At 39.4% G+C, this 19565-nt stretch overlaps 2 protein-coding genes across 5 annotated transcripts in view; both read right to left on the reverse strand.

The window, feature by feature from the left end:
- Positions 1 to 577: 577 nt before the first annotated feature.
- Positions 578 to 12003, reverse strand: tbcela (tubulin folding cofactor E-like a). Of its 4 annotated transcripts, XM_020588432.1 has the most exons (12): positions 11930 to 12003; positions 11646 to 11810; positions 10646 to 10842; positions 10479 to 10549; positions 8769 to 8925; positions 7804 to 7943; positions 7248 to 7429; positions 6411 to 6667; positions 4388 to 4514; positions 4091 to 4207; positions 3868 to 3979; positions 578 to 2310 (listed from the first exon to the last, which is right to left on the reverse strand). In XM_020588432.1, exons 5-12 carry the CDS (start codon positions 8914 to 8916, stop codon positions 2104 to 2106), a joined length of 1290 nt encoding a protein of 429 aa, XP_020444088.1. In that variant the 5' UTR covers positions 8917 to 8925; positions 10479 to 10549; positions 10646 to 10842; positions 11646 to 11810; positions 11930 to 12003; the 3' UTR covers positions 578 to 2103. The 4 variants fall into 4 exon arrangements, with proteins under 4 accessions (XP_020444088.1, XP_020444086.1, XP_020444085.1 ...); XM_020588430.1 differs by lacking the exon at positions 10646 to 10842; XM_020588429.1 differs by lacking the exons at positions 10646 to 10842; positions 11646 to 11810.
- Positions 12004 to 13136: 1133 nt separating this feature from the next.
- The window catches only part of LOC109953056 (alpha-2-macroglobulin-like), a 15916-nt gene continuing 9487 nt past the window's right edge, over positions 13137 to 19565 (reverse strand). The window contains exons 15-26 of the mRNA XM_020588426.1: positions 18659 to 18734; positions 18219 to 18375; positions 18043 to 18117; positions 16994 to 17156; positions 16718 to 16905; positions 15603 to 15815; positions 14534 to 14658; positions 14043 to 14133; positions 13879 to 13947; positions 13688 to 13793; positions 13384 to 13425; positions 13137 to 13163 (exon numbers count right to left, since the gene is read on the reverse strand). Of these exons, the coding sequence (XP_020444082.1) occupies positions 13159 to 13163; positions 13384 to 13425; positions 13688 to 13793; positions 13879 to 13947; positions 14043 to 14133; positions 14534 to 14658; positions 15603 to 15815; positions 16718 to 16905; positions 16994 to 17156; positions 18043 to 18117; positions 18219 to 18375; positions 18659 to 18734 (1310 nt within the window). The 3' untranslated portion in view covers positions 13137 to 13158. The remainder of the gene's footprint in view (positions 13164 to 13383; positions 13426 to 13687; positions 13794 to 13878; positions 13948 to 14042; positions 14134 to 14533; positions 14659 to 15602; positions 15816 to 16717; positions 16906 to 16993; positions 17157 to 18042; positions 18118 to 18218; positions 18376 to 18658; positions 18735 to 19565) is intronic.

Consider the following 19565-nt stretch of genomic DNA (forward strand, 5'->3'; position numbering starts at 1 on the left):
AAATTTCTTTTAACCTATCTCATCCTTTTTCTTTTCATTTAAAGCCCCCTTTTGCTCAAAACTGTAGTACGGGATGATGCTATCACTGTGGTTCTGGTTATTGCCATGGCTATCCTTAGTTTATAATCAGTGAAACACCAGAGCCGTTAAGCTAGAGGAGCTGCAACACTGAGGGGTCAAAAATGGCAACAGGTCACATGACTTATGTAGTTTCAAATAGTTCCAAACAATCGATTAAGATCCATTGCCCTCTGTAGAGAACAACAAGATTTATCATCAATAACTATTTTTAATGACTTGAACAGCTTTGCAAACTAATTTTGTGTTAGGTTGTTGTAGATAGCTGAGCTAATTTACCTTAGTTAACTAATTATTAAAGTGATGACTTTAATACGTGGGGCTCAGGCGGTAGAGTGACTGTCCCCCAGCCAGAAGGTTGGCAGTTCGATCCCCATTGTCCACATATCAAAGTGTCCTTGGGCAAGACACTAATCCCCAAGTTGCTCCCGATGGCCAGAGCAGCCTTGCCTTGCAGGCAGCACCGCCATCTGTGTGTGTGTGTGTGTGTGTGCTTGATTAAGACAGTCAAAAATGTAAAATGTGTAAAACACATGCCGCTACTTAAAATGTCAAGTATAATTACTGCTACTGATTTCAACTTCTTTAGCTTTAGGTAGCAGCCAAGTAAATGTGCCTCTATGGCACTGCTGCTAATGTTTGGAACTACTTAATGTTCCCATGATCTGCCATTACTGTAAAAAAAAAAAGGTCCTTAAAGAGTCAATCGAGTCCCTCTCCTTAATTCACTCTGTGAAAAAGAAACTACATGAATACCAGGTCCACAGCTACAGCTTCAATCACCATGGCCTGGCAGAGCAGCTCTAAATGCATTATGTAAAGTGTCAGATAATATTTCCTTTCTGTGATATATGCAGAGTGTTTCCCTTGCCTGTATTATAACTGGACTGGACCAACACACTAACTGTTCCTATGGATTGGGGGAACAAAAGAATTACATTAAAAGAATTCCCACCATGATGCTAACAAGTGTACAGAAAGAGGTGATTTTGTGACATAGCAGCTAATGTGGAAGCCAATCATGGTCCAGTATGTGACTTAAACAAGTGTAATGTGGAAACTTAAAGCCTCCAGTGCACATACTTGGAGAAATGACTTCTCAGTAAGATCTAGTTGGGAATGAACAGCATATAGCATATACATAAATTCTCGACTGTTTGATGAGGGAGAAAGAGCAAATGTAAATGTAAAGAACTCTGTGGAAAACCCATATCACAGAGGTTATTATTCAAAGCAATCGGCTCATTCTATGACAAATCACCACACTGCTCCCCATGCAATTTGATTCTCTCGGAATTTTGCCAAACAACCTGAATGTGATCTTTTAACATTGCCAATTATCCACAGGAATACAAAACAAAAAACTCACTGAGCAACAAAATGGACCAACCCCTGCATTTAACAGTACTTTAGGCTGGAATTGTCCTTGAACAGATGCTGCTTGACATTGTGCTGACTGTACAGTAAAGGTGAAGATGAGAAGAGGAATCCCTCTCCACTCAGCAGCACTGCCTCACCACTGAACAGGGTAGCTTTTGCAACAAATGGCCACACGGTGTTGTTGGATACTTTCCTGTGCAGGTGCTATGGTACATGCCTTGTACTAAGAGATAGATCTGCAGCAAAGCTCTGCTGGTAGAGCAGTGCCCTCCCCTTCTGAAGCTGCCAGGTGACTGCAAGTTGCTCTCTTCTGTTTTTCATTGTGAGAGATTTGTCCACTAACTTCAGTGGATGCCCTCAAATAAAGCTAAAATAAATAAAGGTATAAGAACCACAACTGGTTGCTTTTCCAGCCAGAGCCTCCCAGGAGCCCACTGTAGTCCACTGTGCAGTCTTCATGACTCCCATCATTTTCATCTCCCTTTGTTCCAACAAGGGAGCTGCTGAATCTGTTCCAGTTTCCAGTTGTTGCAGTTTCCAGTTATTTTGCAATGTCACATAATCCAGTAGTATCCATATTCAGTATTCTATAATCAATCAATCAATCAAAAAGTTACTTTATTCAGTCAGCTGGACACGCACTGTTCATTTGGACTTAGGTACAACCAGTATTTCATCACCATCTTGGATGCTGTAGGAGTGGAGAGCACGGGTGTTGTACTTCATTTCCTCTGGACCAAAGGCGCTGTCCTTGTCAATATAGTAGAGCCTCATGCTGTTGATGGACAGCTGCACCACTGTTGTGAGCTGCTTCTTCAGCTCGGCTACTGTCTGGTCTAAACGGATGCTCAGCTGACACAAAGAGCAACAGTATCTACATTTTAGACATTAAACTGCATTTCACTCAGCGTAAGTGCAATAAGCCATGTATTAAGAATGGTTTAAAGCTATGCTTACACTGATACTGGTAAAACACAAGCATAACCCTTGGTATTTAACTTAAAATGTCTTTCCAGCTGCTGTGAAATTTATAAACAGTGCACATTTGAACAGTTTTGTACTTACTTTCAAGTCTTTTTAAGGACAGATGCACACTACCAGTACAAAGCTTGGACATACTTTCCCATCATATTGAATGGGAGCTACATTAAGATTCCTATGGAGTTATGTTTCTGCCCAACTGATGAATGTTAAGTTAAATTTTCACTGCTTTTAGCTGTGTCCTTAAGCAAAATGAACATGGAAGGTGCTTATCACCTGTGTAGTTTTTTTAATGCCATAACTAATACGTGCTTGATTTTATTTTATTTTATTTTTTGTACAGAGCGCAAAAGTACAAATGATATCAAAGTCAATAGCGCCCCCAAGGGGTGGCCAGGGGGTCATAGCCCCCATAACAAGCACCAGTCATTTTAATTCTTTGCAATGCAAGCCCTTAAAAATCGGATATATACATATATATTTAAGATGCAACACATTTGAGCTGAATTTTGAAGGGAGCGTACATGATTTTTATATAAAACCATTGAAATTGAGTGCCATGTTGGTTGTTATTATATTATATAAATCATTGAAATTATAAAAGTAATAAAGAAATTGAGTATGAAATGTGATATGTGTTTTGCAATTGCATCAGCACTTTAGGTCAGACATTTTAGCATCCATAAGTCATTATTTTATTCTACAGGGTACACAAAGAAATTTATAGGTACTTGTAGAATTTTTAGCCAGCTAGAGTCTTGCCATTTAAAATACAATTTCAGCTCAAGGCTGTGATTCAAAAAATGGAAGGTAGTTGCAAATAATATGAAATATGATGTTCTGGACATAAATGAAACTTTTATTATCAGCTATGAATTAATATTTATATTTAAGCAACCCACACACTTGATTTTATTATTGATGATGTATTCAAATTGGAACTGATAATCAATGATTCCTTGGCTGATCTCATGTGAATATCATAATCTAATCATGTTCACATGAGATCTGACAAGGAATTAAAGAGCACTCAATTTATTTTACACTAATAATTTTGTATCTTTACCTTTCTATTAACTTGCGTAGCCTGAATTTCCTCTATGCTGTCTAGCCTTTTTAGTTTTCTGCAGTCACCACTGATCAAAGTATAACTGGTCAGTGTGATCTGCTGCTGCTACCATGAGTATTTGAGAAACAGTGGTGCTAACTAATACCCTTGTTGCACCAATTACTCAAAAGGAAAGAACATAAGAGTCCAGGAAACAATAATTTCATTTGCTAAAGAGAAACTCAAATTCAACAAAGGGAGACTCAGTGTCAAAGTATGAATGGTGGAGTGATACGATATCCTTTGAAGCTCTGCCACTCAGGTTATTCTACTGTATATCTGTGAACTATTCATAATAGCTCATTAAATGCTTAACGCACCTGTTCTACTTTTTCTTCACAGTGAACCTCCACCTGGGCATGGCAGCGAGGTCGGAGGTCAATGTCAGCAAGTGGCTCCAGCTTCCCATACTTGGTTACCAGGGAATGGTATCTGAGGAGGAAAAGAGCAGATTGTATTTGCAGTCGTTAACAGTACACACAAATACATGACACAAACACTCGTATCACTGTAGTTACAGTAGAAACAGTGAGTGCAGTATACCTATAGGGCAGCTCTTCCTTAGGTTGGTCTAAGTAGTATCGTATGAAGAACCTCTCTGCATCTTCTCTCTCACTATCAGTCACAACGCTGCCATTTAGTAGTGATATTGAGGGAAGCCTAAGGAGAAGCACATATGTAATACAATACGCAGTTGAGTAGAAGCAGTCTGTGATGCTGTGTGAATCTGAAATGGTCTAGATTATTGCCTTCTATAATTCAGATGTCAAGTACTCTTCAGTGTGGGGCAAAACAACACCGCTGCTGTAGATTCGGTCTGTTCTCACTCAAGGAACTTACTGCGCTATGATCAGGCTGCGTCGCTCTGCGTTGGTGTAGGCCTGCAGTAAAGGAATGCCCTGCAGTCGCACCTCCTCCAACTTGGGGAAGAAGGTCAACTTTTCAATGTCCTCCCATCGGTTAAGACCTTAAACCAGTTAAACACAGTTAGGACAAAGAAACAGCGACAGCAGACAATAGGAAGGAAGTGCATTACATTCCCCCACAAAGAGATTGGATTACTGTGTGTTGTGCCGCTCCCCTACACTCTGCTCCTAGTGTTCCCACACTCCACTGTCACTGGCTGATTCTTGGGCACCTGCAGCCATTTGTTATCCACCAGGTGTATAAAAAGACTTCTGCCGCCTGTTTGATGCCTGATTACTTGTGTTAATGTGAGCTGCCAAGACCTGGTCCTTTCCACTCTCTGTGTTGTGGTTAGGCAGAGTGCAGCGTGCATTTGTTGTTTCCCACATGACCGTTTACTTTTTACCTAGACTACTACCTGACTCTTTGCCAGGAAGCCCTGTAGGGGAGAGATGCATTTTCTTTTTGCTTTATCCTTTTTCTCATGTTTTTCTAATGTCGGGGAGTCAGGAATATGCACTGCTTTTCTTTTGAGCCTAGTCACACTCTGGCAATAAAAGTTGAGCAAAATGACCAAAGTGATCATTCTTCAGTTAGTCTTATGTTACTCCCCTCCTCAGGCTAGACTGAGCTAGGGTCGTAATAAGGTGTATGGTGTCTCCTTTAGATACAGTAACTCTATGTCTAGCTACTGCTTGTATGTTATTCCTCGGAGTCACAGAGCTCCATATTAAAAAGACATCAATGAGCCACACATTTCTTTTGTGACATTTTCCTTTAGTACCACGAACACACACACACACACACACACACACTTTTGGTTTAATTTGACTTAATCCCACATAAACCAACCGGATGCTGGAAATACTCAATAGACAGCACCAACAATGTATTAATCCACCGCTGAAAATAGTGCCCAAACAAATGTAATATTTGTTTGTGTCTGAGTAACATTTGGTAAAAATGGCTGTGCCTAGACACTAATGAGATCCGGAGTTTCAGTGGATTTGGGGCTGAATGCCACAAAGAGGGCAAGGTGTCAAAAAGAATGGTGAAACAGACAGATGCATTTTTGCTTTTGGGATTCATTAACAATACACACATGGACACAATTGTTAGTACCCTTCTGTTAAACAAAGAGAAACTCACAATGGTCACTGAAATAACGTGAAACTGACAAAAGTAATAATAAATAAAAATTTACTGAAAATTAACTAATGACAATCAGTCATTGCTTTTGAATTGTGGTTCAACAGAAGCATTTAAAAAAAACAAACTAATGAAACTGGCCTGGACAAAAATGATGGTACCCCTAGAAAAGATTGAAATTAATTTGACCATAGAGACATGTTAAACTAAAGTGTGTCCAAAATCTAATTTCTAGGACAAAGTTATTGCTGCTTTGTTATCTGTTGTTTGCAGACATTGTAATCAGTTTTCAAAATTACTGAAACTGCTCTACTGATAAGTGAAATTTGAGGAAAAACAAATCTTGAAGGCTGAATCTGGGACAAAATGACTTAGGATAATAGTTTTCAGGAGCTTCTAAAGGAGCCAATATGAAAAAGTGTTGCACTGAAGTGTTTTTGAATTCCAAGTCTCACAATATTGCTTTTGTCCCCTCTACTCGCAGCAGAACTGTAAAAATAGATTCACACCTTACACTCCCCAAAATAAAAACAAAGATTCCTGAGATAAAAGCTGATATGGAGAAAAATTTGTTGTAACACTCTATAAATAACACAAAGCTTTCTGGATACAGTGACATGTTTGCTTGTTCTAATTTTATTAGCCGGTAAATGATGCATCCAGGTGCAGACACTGACATTCTGAACAAACCTGTATCTTGAAAAATGAAGCAATTTAGTGTTTAATGTTGGAATTAAACCATTACATTACAATACCCAATTTAAACAGGTCTAATACCAACACACAACAAGCAGTTGCATCCTCTGACCTGAGTTGTGCAGGTTGATGCTGCGTAGGTTGGGAAAGAGCCGTTGCAGAATATCCTTATTGTCCTGAATGGAGGCCAAGTTGTTGTTAGCCATGACCAAAGTGTCCAGGCTAGGGAACATGGGCCCAAATTTACGGACTTCAGCCCAGTCCTGGAGGCTGTTGTCGGTGATGTGAAGCAGCCGCAGGGTGGGGCAGGCCACGCTGGAGGCACTCACACTACTGTACTCATTAAGGCACAGGAACAGCTCCTCCAGCCTGCAGGACAACACAGGAGAAAGCAGAGTAGAGGGACTGATTTGGCCTGAGGACAATTCTGGAGGGATGAACACTGTTCTTCTAACAAATGTTCCCACATTTGATGTTTTGATGATGGTGGTGGAAAGTACTGTCTAACACGTCAATTGAGGATCTCTCATAGGTGTTCAACTGGGCTGAGATCAGGTGACTATGAAGACCATATGATTCACATAATTTTCATACTCATCAAACCATTCAGTCACCCCTCATGCCCCGTTGATGGGGACGCCGTCATCCTGGAAGAGACCAATATGTTTTTGAGTGTGCTGCAATACATAGAAAAGTACGATACAAGTATAAGACCATTAAACTGAGCTGGTGACATATCTTGAGACATGGCTACTGGAGCAAGTGAGAAAGGGTTTTTGTTTGTGAATTGGGTAAACTGATCTCTTATAGTTATAGGCCCACTTCCAAATTCAGTTATATGTCACTGCAATGTGAGCAAACCAATGAAATGCTGTAGTGCTGGCTTGGAATTAAAGCCAGTTTATTCTCAAGTCTCAGCAGCACTGATCTAGCATGACTACGTTCTTACTCCGGTATCTCCCGAGTGAGCACCAGCACAGTGTCCCAGGACACTTGAGTGTTGTTGAGGACAAGGCGTCGGACCCGGGAAAAGGCTGCGGCACACTGTGGTTCGAGGATCATTCCTGCCAGGGGGTTGGAGCTCAGGTTCAGAAACTCCAGGTTTGGGATGTTGGCCACAATTTTACTGATCTGAAAACAAGACAATGTGTGTGTTTACATTTTGCCCCTATAATTTTAATGCAGAACCTTTAAAAAGCATTCCTTTAAACAGAAAACCAAAGACTTGGTGTGCTAATAAGTATTTCTAGAGGCAGAATGGTGTACATCAGATTTAGCCAAAAAAATACTATAGTGTGAGCATTCATGGTAATGAAGGGACATGTGACCCAGTCAGCTGTGTTTTTAATGGTTTTTGGCCAACAATGAAGTACTATACAAATACTTGTAAGTAGGATCATTCATTGCTGGTTATGATCTTTATCACGGGATTTGTTGACAATCAGTAAAATACAAAATGTCACCAGACTTAGCTAGCTTAGCTTTAATAAACCTAGAAATAGCACCTCATTCCAGTCCTGCAGCTTGTTGTGGGACAGGTCCAGCTCCATGACATGGGCACAAAAAGCAGCGATCTCAGCCTGGTCTCCTGCCCTGCTGATCCCACAGCTATTCAACACCAGCATACTGGGCAGGTTCAGACGATCTGGAGGTGAAGTGGGAGAGGAGTGGATGTGAAGGGTCACACAGGAAAAAGCGGGTTAAAGCTAAAATGGCATTAGGATTAAATGTAATGAGCCAAAGAAAACTGTGATCTCTTAAAACAGAAAATTCACAAATGTTAATTAGTCATCATGTGTCAATACTACAAACAAGAAGGAAGTAGGAGCCAAAAACACCTCTATCATATGATGACAGCAAGTTCCCAGAATTAACCACAACACCTGTTACTACTGTGAAGTCTTGTAAGAGAAGACAGGATGCAGTCTTACATTCATAGATATCATTTTCAACTACAAAAGACCATAGTATGTTGCAGCCACGAGACACAGCTTCAATCCAACTGTCCAGACCTACCCACACTTGTGGACTTAACGGCTGTGTTAGGAAAAGTGCTGAGAGATGTCCAAATCCTCAATTCATTGTACTTTCTGCAGAATCTACTCTGGGTGCACACCACACCAGAGTTTGCTTGGAACATTGCCCTTAGTTTACAGTAGTACAGATGTGAGGGAAAAGAAATGAATGATAATTTAACAATAAACAGTGAATTTGCTCACTACACATGATTTAAAAGCCATATATACAGCATTTTTGAAGACTGTTTTTTTTATGTACAACTATAAGTTCACTGACGAAGTGAAGTTTACACTAGACAAAGTAAGTATTTCATTGTACAACACAGGGAAACACGTTTCCTAACTGTGCTACCTATAAATGTAAGAAACCTTGGCCCATTCTATGAGGGATAAAAGGTGAAGGTGACGTTATCAGCTACTGTACAAAATGTAATTTTACCTCTCCAGCTCACCTTTCATAGGGGAACCCTGAGGACCTGCGGTGGGCACAACCACCACCCCCATACCAGGTCCTCTGCGGTATGGAAAGTTCTCTGGGCTGTACTTTTCACTCATCACCTCCACGAAGGTACGGCCATCTTTATCCTCTGGTGGCTCCATGCCCTTCAGCTGGTCAGCGATGTGGGGGGAAGAGACAAACTCTCAGCTCATAACCATGCAACAACAAAGACCAGTGAAAGGTACATCCAAACAAATCTGCTACCATAAACACTGTAAACCATCAACTCAGACTTTTTACATAGGTGTGGCAATCACGATGGTGGCAAAAATGGCTCATATAAAAGGAGAGAGGAGTCCAAACAAGGACTGCATCATTTTTTTTAAATGATCAATTAATCTACAGATTACATTCTTGAATAAAGGATGAATCATTTGGGCTATAAAACATCATTAAATATTGAAAATGTCCATCACAATCACTCAGAATCCAACATAATGTCCTAAATTTTTTTTCTTTTGCCACATGAGTTAATTGGATAGCACTATACATGGAGGAAAGACTCCATGACAGACACAAATGTCTCTAGAGATTTACATTTAAAAGTCAAACTCTGCCAAATTAGCCATGCAGTAATACATCATCTTCTGCCCCGCTCCCTTTCCTTCCTGGCATGCTGTGCTCCTGGAAACATTCCGTAATATTCCAGAAATTTCCTGACCACACTGTGCCCCGGAGCCTTGTCTGGACCTCATGTTGCAGTTCACACAACAGAGAGAGGACGGGTCTAAAAATCCCAGACAGTAAGGACTAGTACAATGCTAAACTGTTACGATGACAATGATCAATCCACTCATTTAGTAAGTCATTTGTAGCTTTACTGCAGGACTTCATTCCACCACATATCCATTAATAAAGCATTAAGCTTAAGACTGTATTTCATGAAGAAATATCCATTTTCCCACTTCTATCATGTAAAAATCAGCTTATTCACTCAGTAACATACAGCACAGTACGTACCAAGTATAAAAAAAAGTTTTACATCTACATTAGAGAGACCCTGAAGACACTGAGCTGCCCAGTCTGACAAATGTCTGCATTCCTTTGTAAGAGAGCTGTTTAATGATAATGTAAGCAGGGAGGTGTGGGGGGGGGGACAAGAAAGCGTCCTCAGCTCTTTATCAGCGCACCACAGACACACTGTCCCATTTAAATATTCCTGAATTCGTCCAAAGGGCAGAAACAATAAAGCTTATCTTTATGCTTAAAACGTATTAAAAATGTGAAAAGGCCCCTTTGACCTCACTTATCACTTAAGCTTCTATAATTAAAATGACAAGTATCTGTGCGAGTCCTAAAACGCTTGGTGAATAGAGCCTTGTTGCGGAGTCTGCTGCAAGGAAGCATAAATTATGTAGTGGTTTTGCTGAAATAAAAAAATAAAAGGATCTTGTTACAGTATCTTATTTGACAGAAATGGGCTGCAGTATATTGCTGCAATGTATGAAAGCAATTTGTTACTCTTCAGCACATAAATTACTTGCTATGATGCCATAGTGTTTTTTTTTTTTTACAGACAAGATAAATAAAATTCAGATACAACAAATATAAAATATGCATGTTAGGTGCTTGGCCTAGTGCTCTGTTTGAGACAAGTTACACCTTTTTTTTTTTTTATTATCTCTGACTGTATATATTTTTCACTATACAATACACATCTTACCTGAAGTGATGTTTCCCTTAATTTGACCACTATCACTGCTCACTGTCCCCTTTTGTTTCTGTATTGACAGTCTGTCAAAGAAATCAAAAGAAGCCAGATTCATTTTCAGTCCACTGGCACTGGCATTTGTTCATCCATTCATAAAGTGCAATTGAAACTGTCATAACTTATACACAAGACAAAGCTCTCTATTTGGAGGCTGAAAACAGGTCTTATGGCAGTGTCACTACTGCTTTACTCCTGAGTGGCTGGTAGGGCTGATGACCTCCCCAGAACAAATGCTGGTCCCTCTTTGACCAACTTTCAGGATTGTGACTGTACAGGCCAGAAAGAGGAGGATTTGCAGGGTGTTAACCACATGACACTGGAGAGTAAACAAGGTCAAAGATCAGTTTCTGCCTAGTTAGCTTTTGGCCAATATCATTATAATCACAAAGTATATTTCCTAGATACATATTTCATATGTGTGTGTGTATATACAATAAGACTTGTCAATCACCTTTCTGCCTGAATGTGTCCCATGCTCTGTGTCTGTGCCTGCCTGCATGTGTTACCAGCAGCAGACCTATCATGTCAGACACTGGAATGACACTGATCGTACTGTGATGCATGCACGCACACACACACACACACACACACACACACACACACACATAGTACAGGCACTTATAAAATATTTTGGAATGAAATTAATCTTGTTTAATGAGGAGCCCGCTGTTCCAAACGCCCTTCAAAAGTCTTATAATTCTATACTTCTTAAATTCCCAAGAAACTAACACATCTATTAATTCGTAAATCATAATAACCTGCGATTCAGCATGAAGGTCTTATTAATTCGGTATATATCCTTTTGACAACGCAATAGTTATTTAAACAAAATATCAACGTTTATAGTTGCCATTCCAGCTACAGCCCCTCACCAGGTACCATTAACTTGGTTAAAAAATGTGCCGCAACAACACCAAGATCCGTTATAAAAACTGATGTTTTAATCTTATAGGTGCTGCGTCATCTATGCGATTTCTGCCGAACTGACGCATAATTCCTGCCGATCAATAAAAAGAATTATGGTGCTATTGTTGCAGTATACACAGGCCGATACGGCACGGAAACGACATAATTGTCAGATTTTTCAATGGAGTTTGGCTTTTTTAAACTAGAACTTACATAGTTAATCAGCTACAGCCGCCTTTTCAATTGCAGCCCCAAATAAAAGGCTCAGCTTTAAACTGGGATATTAAAGGTGCAAACTGCCTGTTAACAGCCATGTAGCAGCGTCCAGTCCAGACTCGGTATCACTGAGTCTGACCCCCAGCAGCAGCTCGATGCAGCCTGACAAGGATTACAGATGGCAGCGATATAAAATTACCTTTATTAATCACCAGCTAATGAGAGTACGTTAACAGAACATGTGAAAACCCGACAAAACATAAGGTCGTCTATCTACATACCTTTAATGCCTACTTTAAATTTCCCTTGTTGATGAAAACAAACCAGCTGTCATTTTGCTCACCCCGACATCCCGGAAGTGACGTACTTGATAGCTCAAACGAAAAGAAATTCCTTAAATTGAACAACTTCCATTTAAGTTGCAGTTCTTTTAGGTTACACCGTATGCGGCTTTTCTTCAGAGCTTATTTTATGGAGTGCTACTGTACCATAAACAATTAAACTACGTGAGAGGCATGCCCATGATACCGTGTTCTTACTGCTGATAAAGATCACCTTTGTCTTGTCTAGCTTTCCAGACACTGTGCAAATGTCTTCGCTCTCCTTATTACCCAGGGCGTAGGTTTGGTCTCAGCACTGATAGGGACAAAATATCCCCTTGTCCGAACTTACCCCAACAGACCCCTTACGCCTTGAACTTATATTTGTGTCTCTTAGTAATGCTGCAGTGTTAATTAAATGGTGATTATAGGTGGGTTAATGTATTACTGGAAGTGGTACTAAAATATACTGCAGACAGGACACTCACGCCTAAAGCAAAACACAAAAAAACAGGCAACAGAGTGTATACAGTATCAAATGAAATGAAACCACAGCGCAGTGACAATCATTGATACATAAGGCAATTAGAGACATAGTTGAGTGTGTCTAATTGATTAATCTATCAAACTATGAGACAGTGTGAGCAATTCTAAAATAACAAGTTACTTTCTCTTGTATGCAGAGCCTTTGTGCTCCTCTCACCAGCTTCCCATCACTGCACTGGAACCCTCTAGTGGTTATTTGTATAATTTACAGACATTTCACTTAGCAACACATAAATCAATGTGAAGTCTTAAAATTTATTTCAGTCATGTAGATTTACTAGATTCACTTGCCTTCTTTCATCTTTGCAATATCATCAAAATCAGGAACATCATGTCTCAAAGTGATGCTGAAAAACTGGTCTATGCATTTTGTATCAACACCTCACAGATCAAAAGGAGGGCAGAGAAGATTTCTGCACCGGAGTCATATCCCTTGTGTGTTCAACACACCTGACTAATAAAGCTAATTCTGAATTAATCTTGAATTTAAATCCTATTTCACTTCTCCTAAATGGCCTTAAAAACAAATTAATATAGATTAAGCTGAACAAAAGCACAGACATGGAACGACACATACACAAGATATACATCTTCAAATAGGAAGGATTTATTGAAAATTGTCCATGAATCTCAAAGAACAGTCTTCAAGCTGCAAATTAAAGGAAAAATATAAGCAAGACTCATCACACTAGCATGTTAAACATACTCTTCAGCATAACAATGAACATTTAATAATTCCACATTACAATAAGGGTCTTAGATGGCATCATTTTAATAGGTTAGAGGAAAATTTTTAAAACTTATTAAATTTACTTTGTAAAATCATTTTCCTGTAATAACAGGGACAGTGAGCCAATACAGACCGTTACCTGCAGCACAAGAGTAGATGTATTCTGTCTCAACCTGGTCACCTGAGAGAGAAAGAGAATTAGAAATTGAGAAATTGAGCAAACAAAAAAGTGGCATATTCTTTGTGTGTGACTGCAGTATGTCTACTGTTTCTAAGGGACAAACCTTGATTTAAATTTGTCTTGGGAATTTGTCCAAAATACTGTAATTTTTATTTTAATGTTAATTTATCTGCTCTCTTCTATCCAGTGTACATTACAGATAAAACAGTTGAATTATAGGATTTGGCAGTCTCTGTGTGAGAGGTCTGAGTATTTCTTTTACTTGGCTGGTAGTAGTCATAGATCTCGACCACAGCCGGCTTCAGATTCTGTACCGGGAGCTCCTGTACGAGCTCTATCTGGTGATTGACTGGTATGTCTTTAGTTAACTGTTGGTAAAAACAGACATGATCAGTAGCAAATACAGACAGCATCATCTAGTTTCCATTGTTTTCTGCTGTAAATTCCTCTGACCCCTTCAATATACACCAAAACATGATCTTCCTCTTGTTCAACACGATCCACCAGCAGGGCATGTTCAAGCTGTGAGGAGATGATACTCAGCAGAGTTACTATCACCATCATCATATCATCAAAAACACATTTCTAATAAGGTCAAAGTCGTTGTGTTAACTCACCTTCTTCAAAGACTGTGGGTCTGGAACAAACCCAGAGAGCATTTTGATATCCAGGATCACCATGTTTGTAGTGTTCTCATTTCCACTATATCTGGAATGATGAAATGTGACATTACTGAAGTCAAGAATCTTTATTGTCATTATGCATAGCACAACGAAATTTTTTCCGGCAGCTCTCATCTTAAAAGGCACATTATTTACATAACACACAATTGTATAAGTCAATATAAAATTATGAGCAAATAAAAATGGATGTATAGGACCTAATCAGGTCAGCAGAACTCAGGGAGAGTTCACATTGTTCGTCATAGTTCTGATAATTATAGGCATAAACGCTTTTTAATCTAGGGCTGTGGCATGTGCAGAAACATTTTCATCCACCAACAGTCATTTAATATACACAGTGGAAGATGCAGAGGAATGCCCATCCAGAATTACAGTATGCTTTTAAAATCAGTGCTGGCACCTGAATCTGCTTGTTGATTACTTACAGGGAGTTAAGATTCAGAGTGAGTTTGGGTCTGTGAGATTTGCTGGTGCAGTTGGCCTCTGGTTTGACCTCCACACTGAGAGTGGAGGCTACAGTAGGAGTTGGGATGTTGTAGTGAAGCGAGACCTGGGAAACAGGCACACAAGGAACATTTAAGGTCATAAAGGTCAACAACAATGTTATGAATGTTGCACAACATTGTTCAGATTTATTATGCATTCTTTGAGAAGTACCATATTGTTTTTCAAGGGGGTCCATTTTCATAAACTAGCTTTAGGTTGACTGCATTTATCTAGTAAATCCAGATTATAAGGAAGCCTGGTTAAATGCCTGTTTCGCTCTCATGTTAAATGTGTTACTTTTGCATCCACTGCCTTTATTAATATATTTGTAATTTAACCCTTGGACAGAACTATTAGGTGCTGACTGGATGACAGAGGTATTTCCACAGGGTGTAACCTCTCAGGATCCTCCAAGGTGTATGATATGTGGCTACCATCTTGGCCAAGTCTCCCTTGAAAAAGATCTTGATCTTAACGGGACTTCCTGGTAAAATAAAATAAATATTTTTTTTTATGGTAGATAGTATGGCTCTTCACTAACTTCGTGTGCTGATGAAGACAGTGAGTTGTGTTCAGAACCTCCAAAGTAATTCAGTAACTGGACCTCAAATTCAGATTCTTTGTCAAAACACTTTTTACATTTTCTAAAAATAAACACTCAAGCTCAACTTCAAGTTGGTAGATGAATAGTGTCTCCAGTCATTCTATGTGTCTGCTATGTGAAGCAAGCAAGCAAACATTTATTTATACAGAAACCTTTCTAAGCCTAAGTAACAAAGTGCTCCACAGTAGAATACAGATAAAAACACACTGCAGTAAAAAACACAAAACATGTACCAAATGGAATAAAACATAATGGGCAGAAATCATTAGTAGCAGCTATACTGTTAAGAACTTCAGATTAAACAATGTATACTAAAGAGACTAAGAGGTAACTGTTACATTATTACTGTTTACAGTGGCGTTTGCTATTAGAGAGAAACGGGAAGTGCTCCAGTGTTGACTGACCTGCACTGAAGCACATGCAGTACCCTTCACCTCCAGACTGTACTTTCCTGCCACATCATGCAGCATCTTCTCCTGGTAGAGCAGTTTGTTTTTCTGGTTCACATCAAATGTCAGCTGGCCACTGGGAGACTGGACCGTCACTGTGCTCGAACCCGTTGGACTGAACACCAGAGCGGCATAGAGAGCCAGAGCCTGAAGAGCTGCCACTGTGTCCTGCAAAACACACACACACACACACACACACACACACACACACACACACTTTTCATTCCTTGTGGAGACCTTTCCTAACCTTAACATATATGATAAAACCTTTAGAAGCCAGTTCAATTAGCTGATATTGGCACTTCAACACAGATGAAATTAGGACTGTTTTTCCAACTGCATGATAAGATGGCATTTTGGAGATACATACCATTTCCAATATAAACAAACCATTTCAAATGATGTTTTCTAGTAATGTGTGGATCATCCCTGAAATGTTGATACTTCTGATCCCAAGTTTCCTGTTCTATTCCTACTTTAAAAGAACAATATCTAAAACCAGTAGGCTAATTTGGGGTAAATGTATATTTTAACATCAACAATACCCGGTTGATAGGAGCTACTTCTCCTTCCACCTATCATAGTCATATGTAAACTGTGGCTCTGTAAATGTGTGAGTCACTATGAGAATAAGAAAAACTGTCTGGAGTCTTTCAATAACAGAGTGGATGTCATGTGGTGTTTGCTGGCTGGAGGGATGTAAACAACAACCAGGGTGGCATATAAAGGGTTCTTGTATGTATAAAGTATGGAGGTAGTCCGGGCGGCAGAAATGTTCCATAATAGTATGTGAGAAGGAAGGCACCATCTGTAATAATAAAAGTGCAAGCCGTTATAGATTTACCTTTTATCTCCAATTCTTATTCATTCTCTGTTGTCTGGACCCATCTCTTTTTCCTCATTTTTTGCACAAAGTATTGGCATCAGTACTGGTGATACCAACCTGGATTTTACTTGGTATCAGAAAGGAATGAGCGGTATGACATCACTACTGGTTTTATCGTATTTGTCCCATAGATGTTTGACTATATGTTCAACTAAAAGCCCATTCTGATGCTGTTTGGCTGTACCTGTGTGGAGGAGAAGCCTCCATAATAGTTCTGCTGGCTTGTCAGCCACCTGACAATGTGAGAGGCGTAGCCCAGGTCTTCAGCTGTAGGGGAGGAACTGAGTTTGGCCAGCAGCACATAGGAGCTGATCTCCACAGACAGAGAGACTGATGCATCTTCTGAGGTCTGAGACCAGTGGAGGAACCTTCCTAAAAACAGACATCCACAGACAGGGACAATGTAACCTACATTCCCAGTAATAAAATGAGAATGATTTCTTTTAGAAATATGACTTACCTTGTTTTAATGCAACTGTGTCAAGGCGCTGAAGAAGGTGAGCACGGGTCTCAATGTCTCCTGCCAGGGTGAAGACATACGCCAGCAGAGCTGTAGTGTAGGTGTTGCTGAGATCATCAATGGACATCTTGAGGCAGGACAGGCTCTTGTGTATAACAGAAGCCTTTAACAGATTAAAAGAACACCATAATGCAGCATCTCAGGACTTTTATTTTGAATTTAAAAAAGAAAAGCCAGAATCCACAAAACGCTTTACATTGAGAACCAATCACAAAACGTAATGCTGTAGTGACATGGAACCCATGAGCTCGTATTTTTGCTAAGGGAAGTCAAACACATTGCCATTTATGTGGTTCAAGTCATGATAACTGTTTTTATGCTTTGAGTCCAAAATTACCATGACATTTGAAATCTGAAATCTCTTCATGTGTTACTCTGGTGAGGCACTGCAAATAGACAGAACATCAGTTCTTCAGGATGTAACAATGTGAGTTACATTCAAACAATATGTTCCCATCTACTCAAGTCTTTTTTTCTATAAAAGGGTTGAGTAAAGTGTTGTCTCTATATTTTTTTCATCCCCAGCTACATGAGAAGGTCAGAATATTAGGGACACCTATGAATATAATGCGGTCCAGTACAACACCACATTTAACTATGGCCTCAATAATAAACATATAATTGAATTTAAACATTTATGACAATTTCACCAAAAACTGAATCATTCTGAGCTTCATAAACACAGATGTTAAAGCAGAAGTATTGCAAACAAATATACAGGTGTACCTAATAAAGTGGCCAGTAAGTGTCTAATGCTATTAAGAACCTATACACACTGAAAAGATGTGAGGAAAATGGACAGAAAATAATCACACTTATTTACAAAAGAGGTATCAAACTGTGCGCAACTTTTATTTTAATGTATTATCTGTATATTGTAAAAGTTACTGGTATGTATACAGAGTAGATATTATAAAGGATTTTTTCCATTTTTCAGTTCACAGTCACAGAGAGCCTGAGATTAGTGATACTGCAGAACGTCTACTCACATTCACAGACATATTCATCTCCAAGAAGGCAGCAGTGATGTAAGCACTGAGTGTCACTTCATCAGACACACCACCCTGCGGAGAGGAAGTATCATTCAAACATTGTCATCAAGATGAAAATGAACATCTTCAGTTTGAATTATCATACAAACTGTTATAGCTCCTTTCAAGCTTACCTTCATTCTGTTATTAAAGAGTTTTCCTGACTGTAGAAAGCAGCCAGTTTCTTGTTGTTGGTCCGCCAGCCAAGTCTTAGACTGTTCAATTGTTTCTGGGTCAATGTAGACAAAAGACTGTGCTTTGACATAGGACCTCAGCACAAAAGCAGTCAGCCTGAGGAAACGCAAAACAAGCTTAGGCATCAACTGACTAAGACATGGTGATATCTTAAATATAACATTTTTAGCATGTAGAGAATGTTTTATAATGGGAAATAAAATGAAATTAAATGACATTTTCCAAAACATGCAAATATTTCCTTTACAGTGCAATCACTGTCTACCATAAACATCCAGTGTTTCTTTTGCTTGAGATACACTATGTAACATGGTACAACATGGTGACCTGTACACATAATGATTTTGATGATTGATTGATTAATCAGTAATATTCTCACCAAGTGTTCCCTGCTCCTGATCCAAATGTGCTGTAAGCACCGTCACCATGTTTGTAGATCAGCTGTTTCTGGTAGCCTGTGTAACAATAAATCGCACATTAAGGCATTAAAAATACACACACCATTAGATTTGAAAGGATTTTGATTGTGTGTATGCATAGATGTAAAGAACAACATTGTCGGGAATTTTATGCTTTGAGGAAGAATACATATCATAGTCAAGGCAGATGTACCTTGTAATATTCTGTTGCTATTGATCTAGTTTTAAAACCACATGCACCTTAGATATACAAGAATAGTCTGGGAACTATGTCCTTTCTTGTACTTACCCTTTGACCTTGTCACCCCTTTAAAATTATAAACGGTTTGCTAGAACCTATCATCGAGATGCAAAGTGCACCCAGTTATTACAACTGTATCTGCAAACTGTCTCACCATGACCCTTTGCTCCACTGTATAAATGTGCTACTCTGCCATTCTCCTTGGTGTCCTTACTTTCTCAGGTCCCCTCTCTCTCTATGTATAAGCTCACTGTATGCTGGCATACCATTCCAGTGAATAATTTCCTGTTAGAAACACACAGCTTTCACTTAGAAACTCATTTTAATAACAAGTACAGAGGACTGATAGAGAGCTTTGTCACATGGTGCAACAACAATCACCTGGTGCTCAATATTAGTAAAAGCAATAAGCTTGTGGTGGTGGACTACCAGCGGAACAGAAGACCCCCTGTTCTTGATGTAATCCAGGGAGAAGTGAAGTGTGTGGACCCCTATAGTATAAAATACTGGACTGGACTCACAACACTGAAGCCCTCTTAAGGAAGGGACAGAACGGAATGTTTTGAACAACAAATCAATCAGTCAAAGCGGATGTCTGTGCCAGATATAATGAAATTTCCTACGGC

Source organism: Monopterus albus, unplaced genomic scaffold (assembly GCF_001952655.1).
Source record: "Monopterus albus unplaced genomic scaffold, M_albus_1.0 scaffold539.1, whole genome shotgun sequence".
Taxonomy (NCBI): Eukaryota; Metazoa; Chordata; class Actinopteri; order Synbranchiformes; family Synbranchidae; genus Monopterus; species Monopterus albus.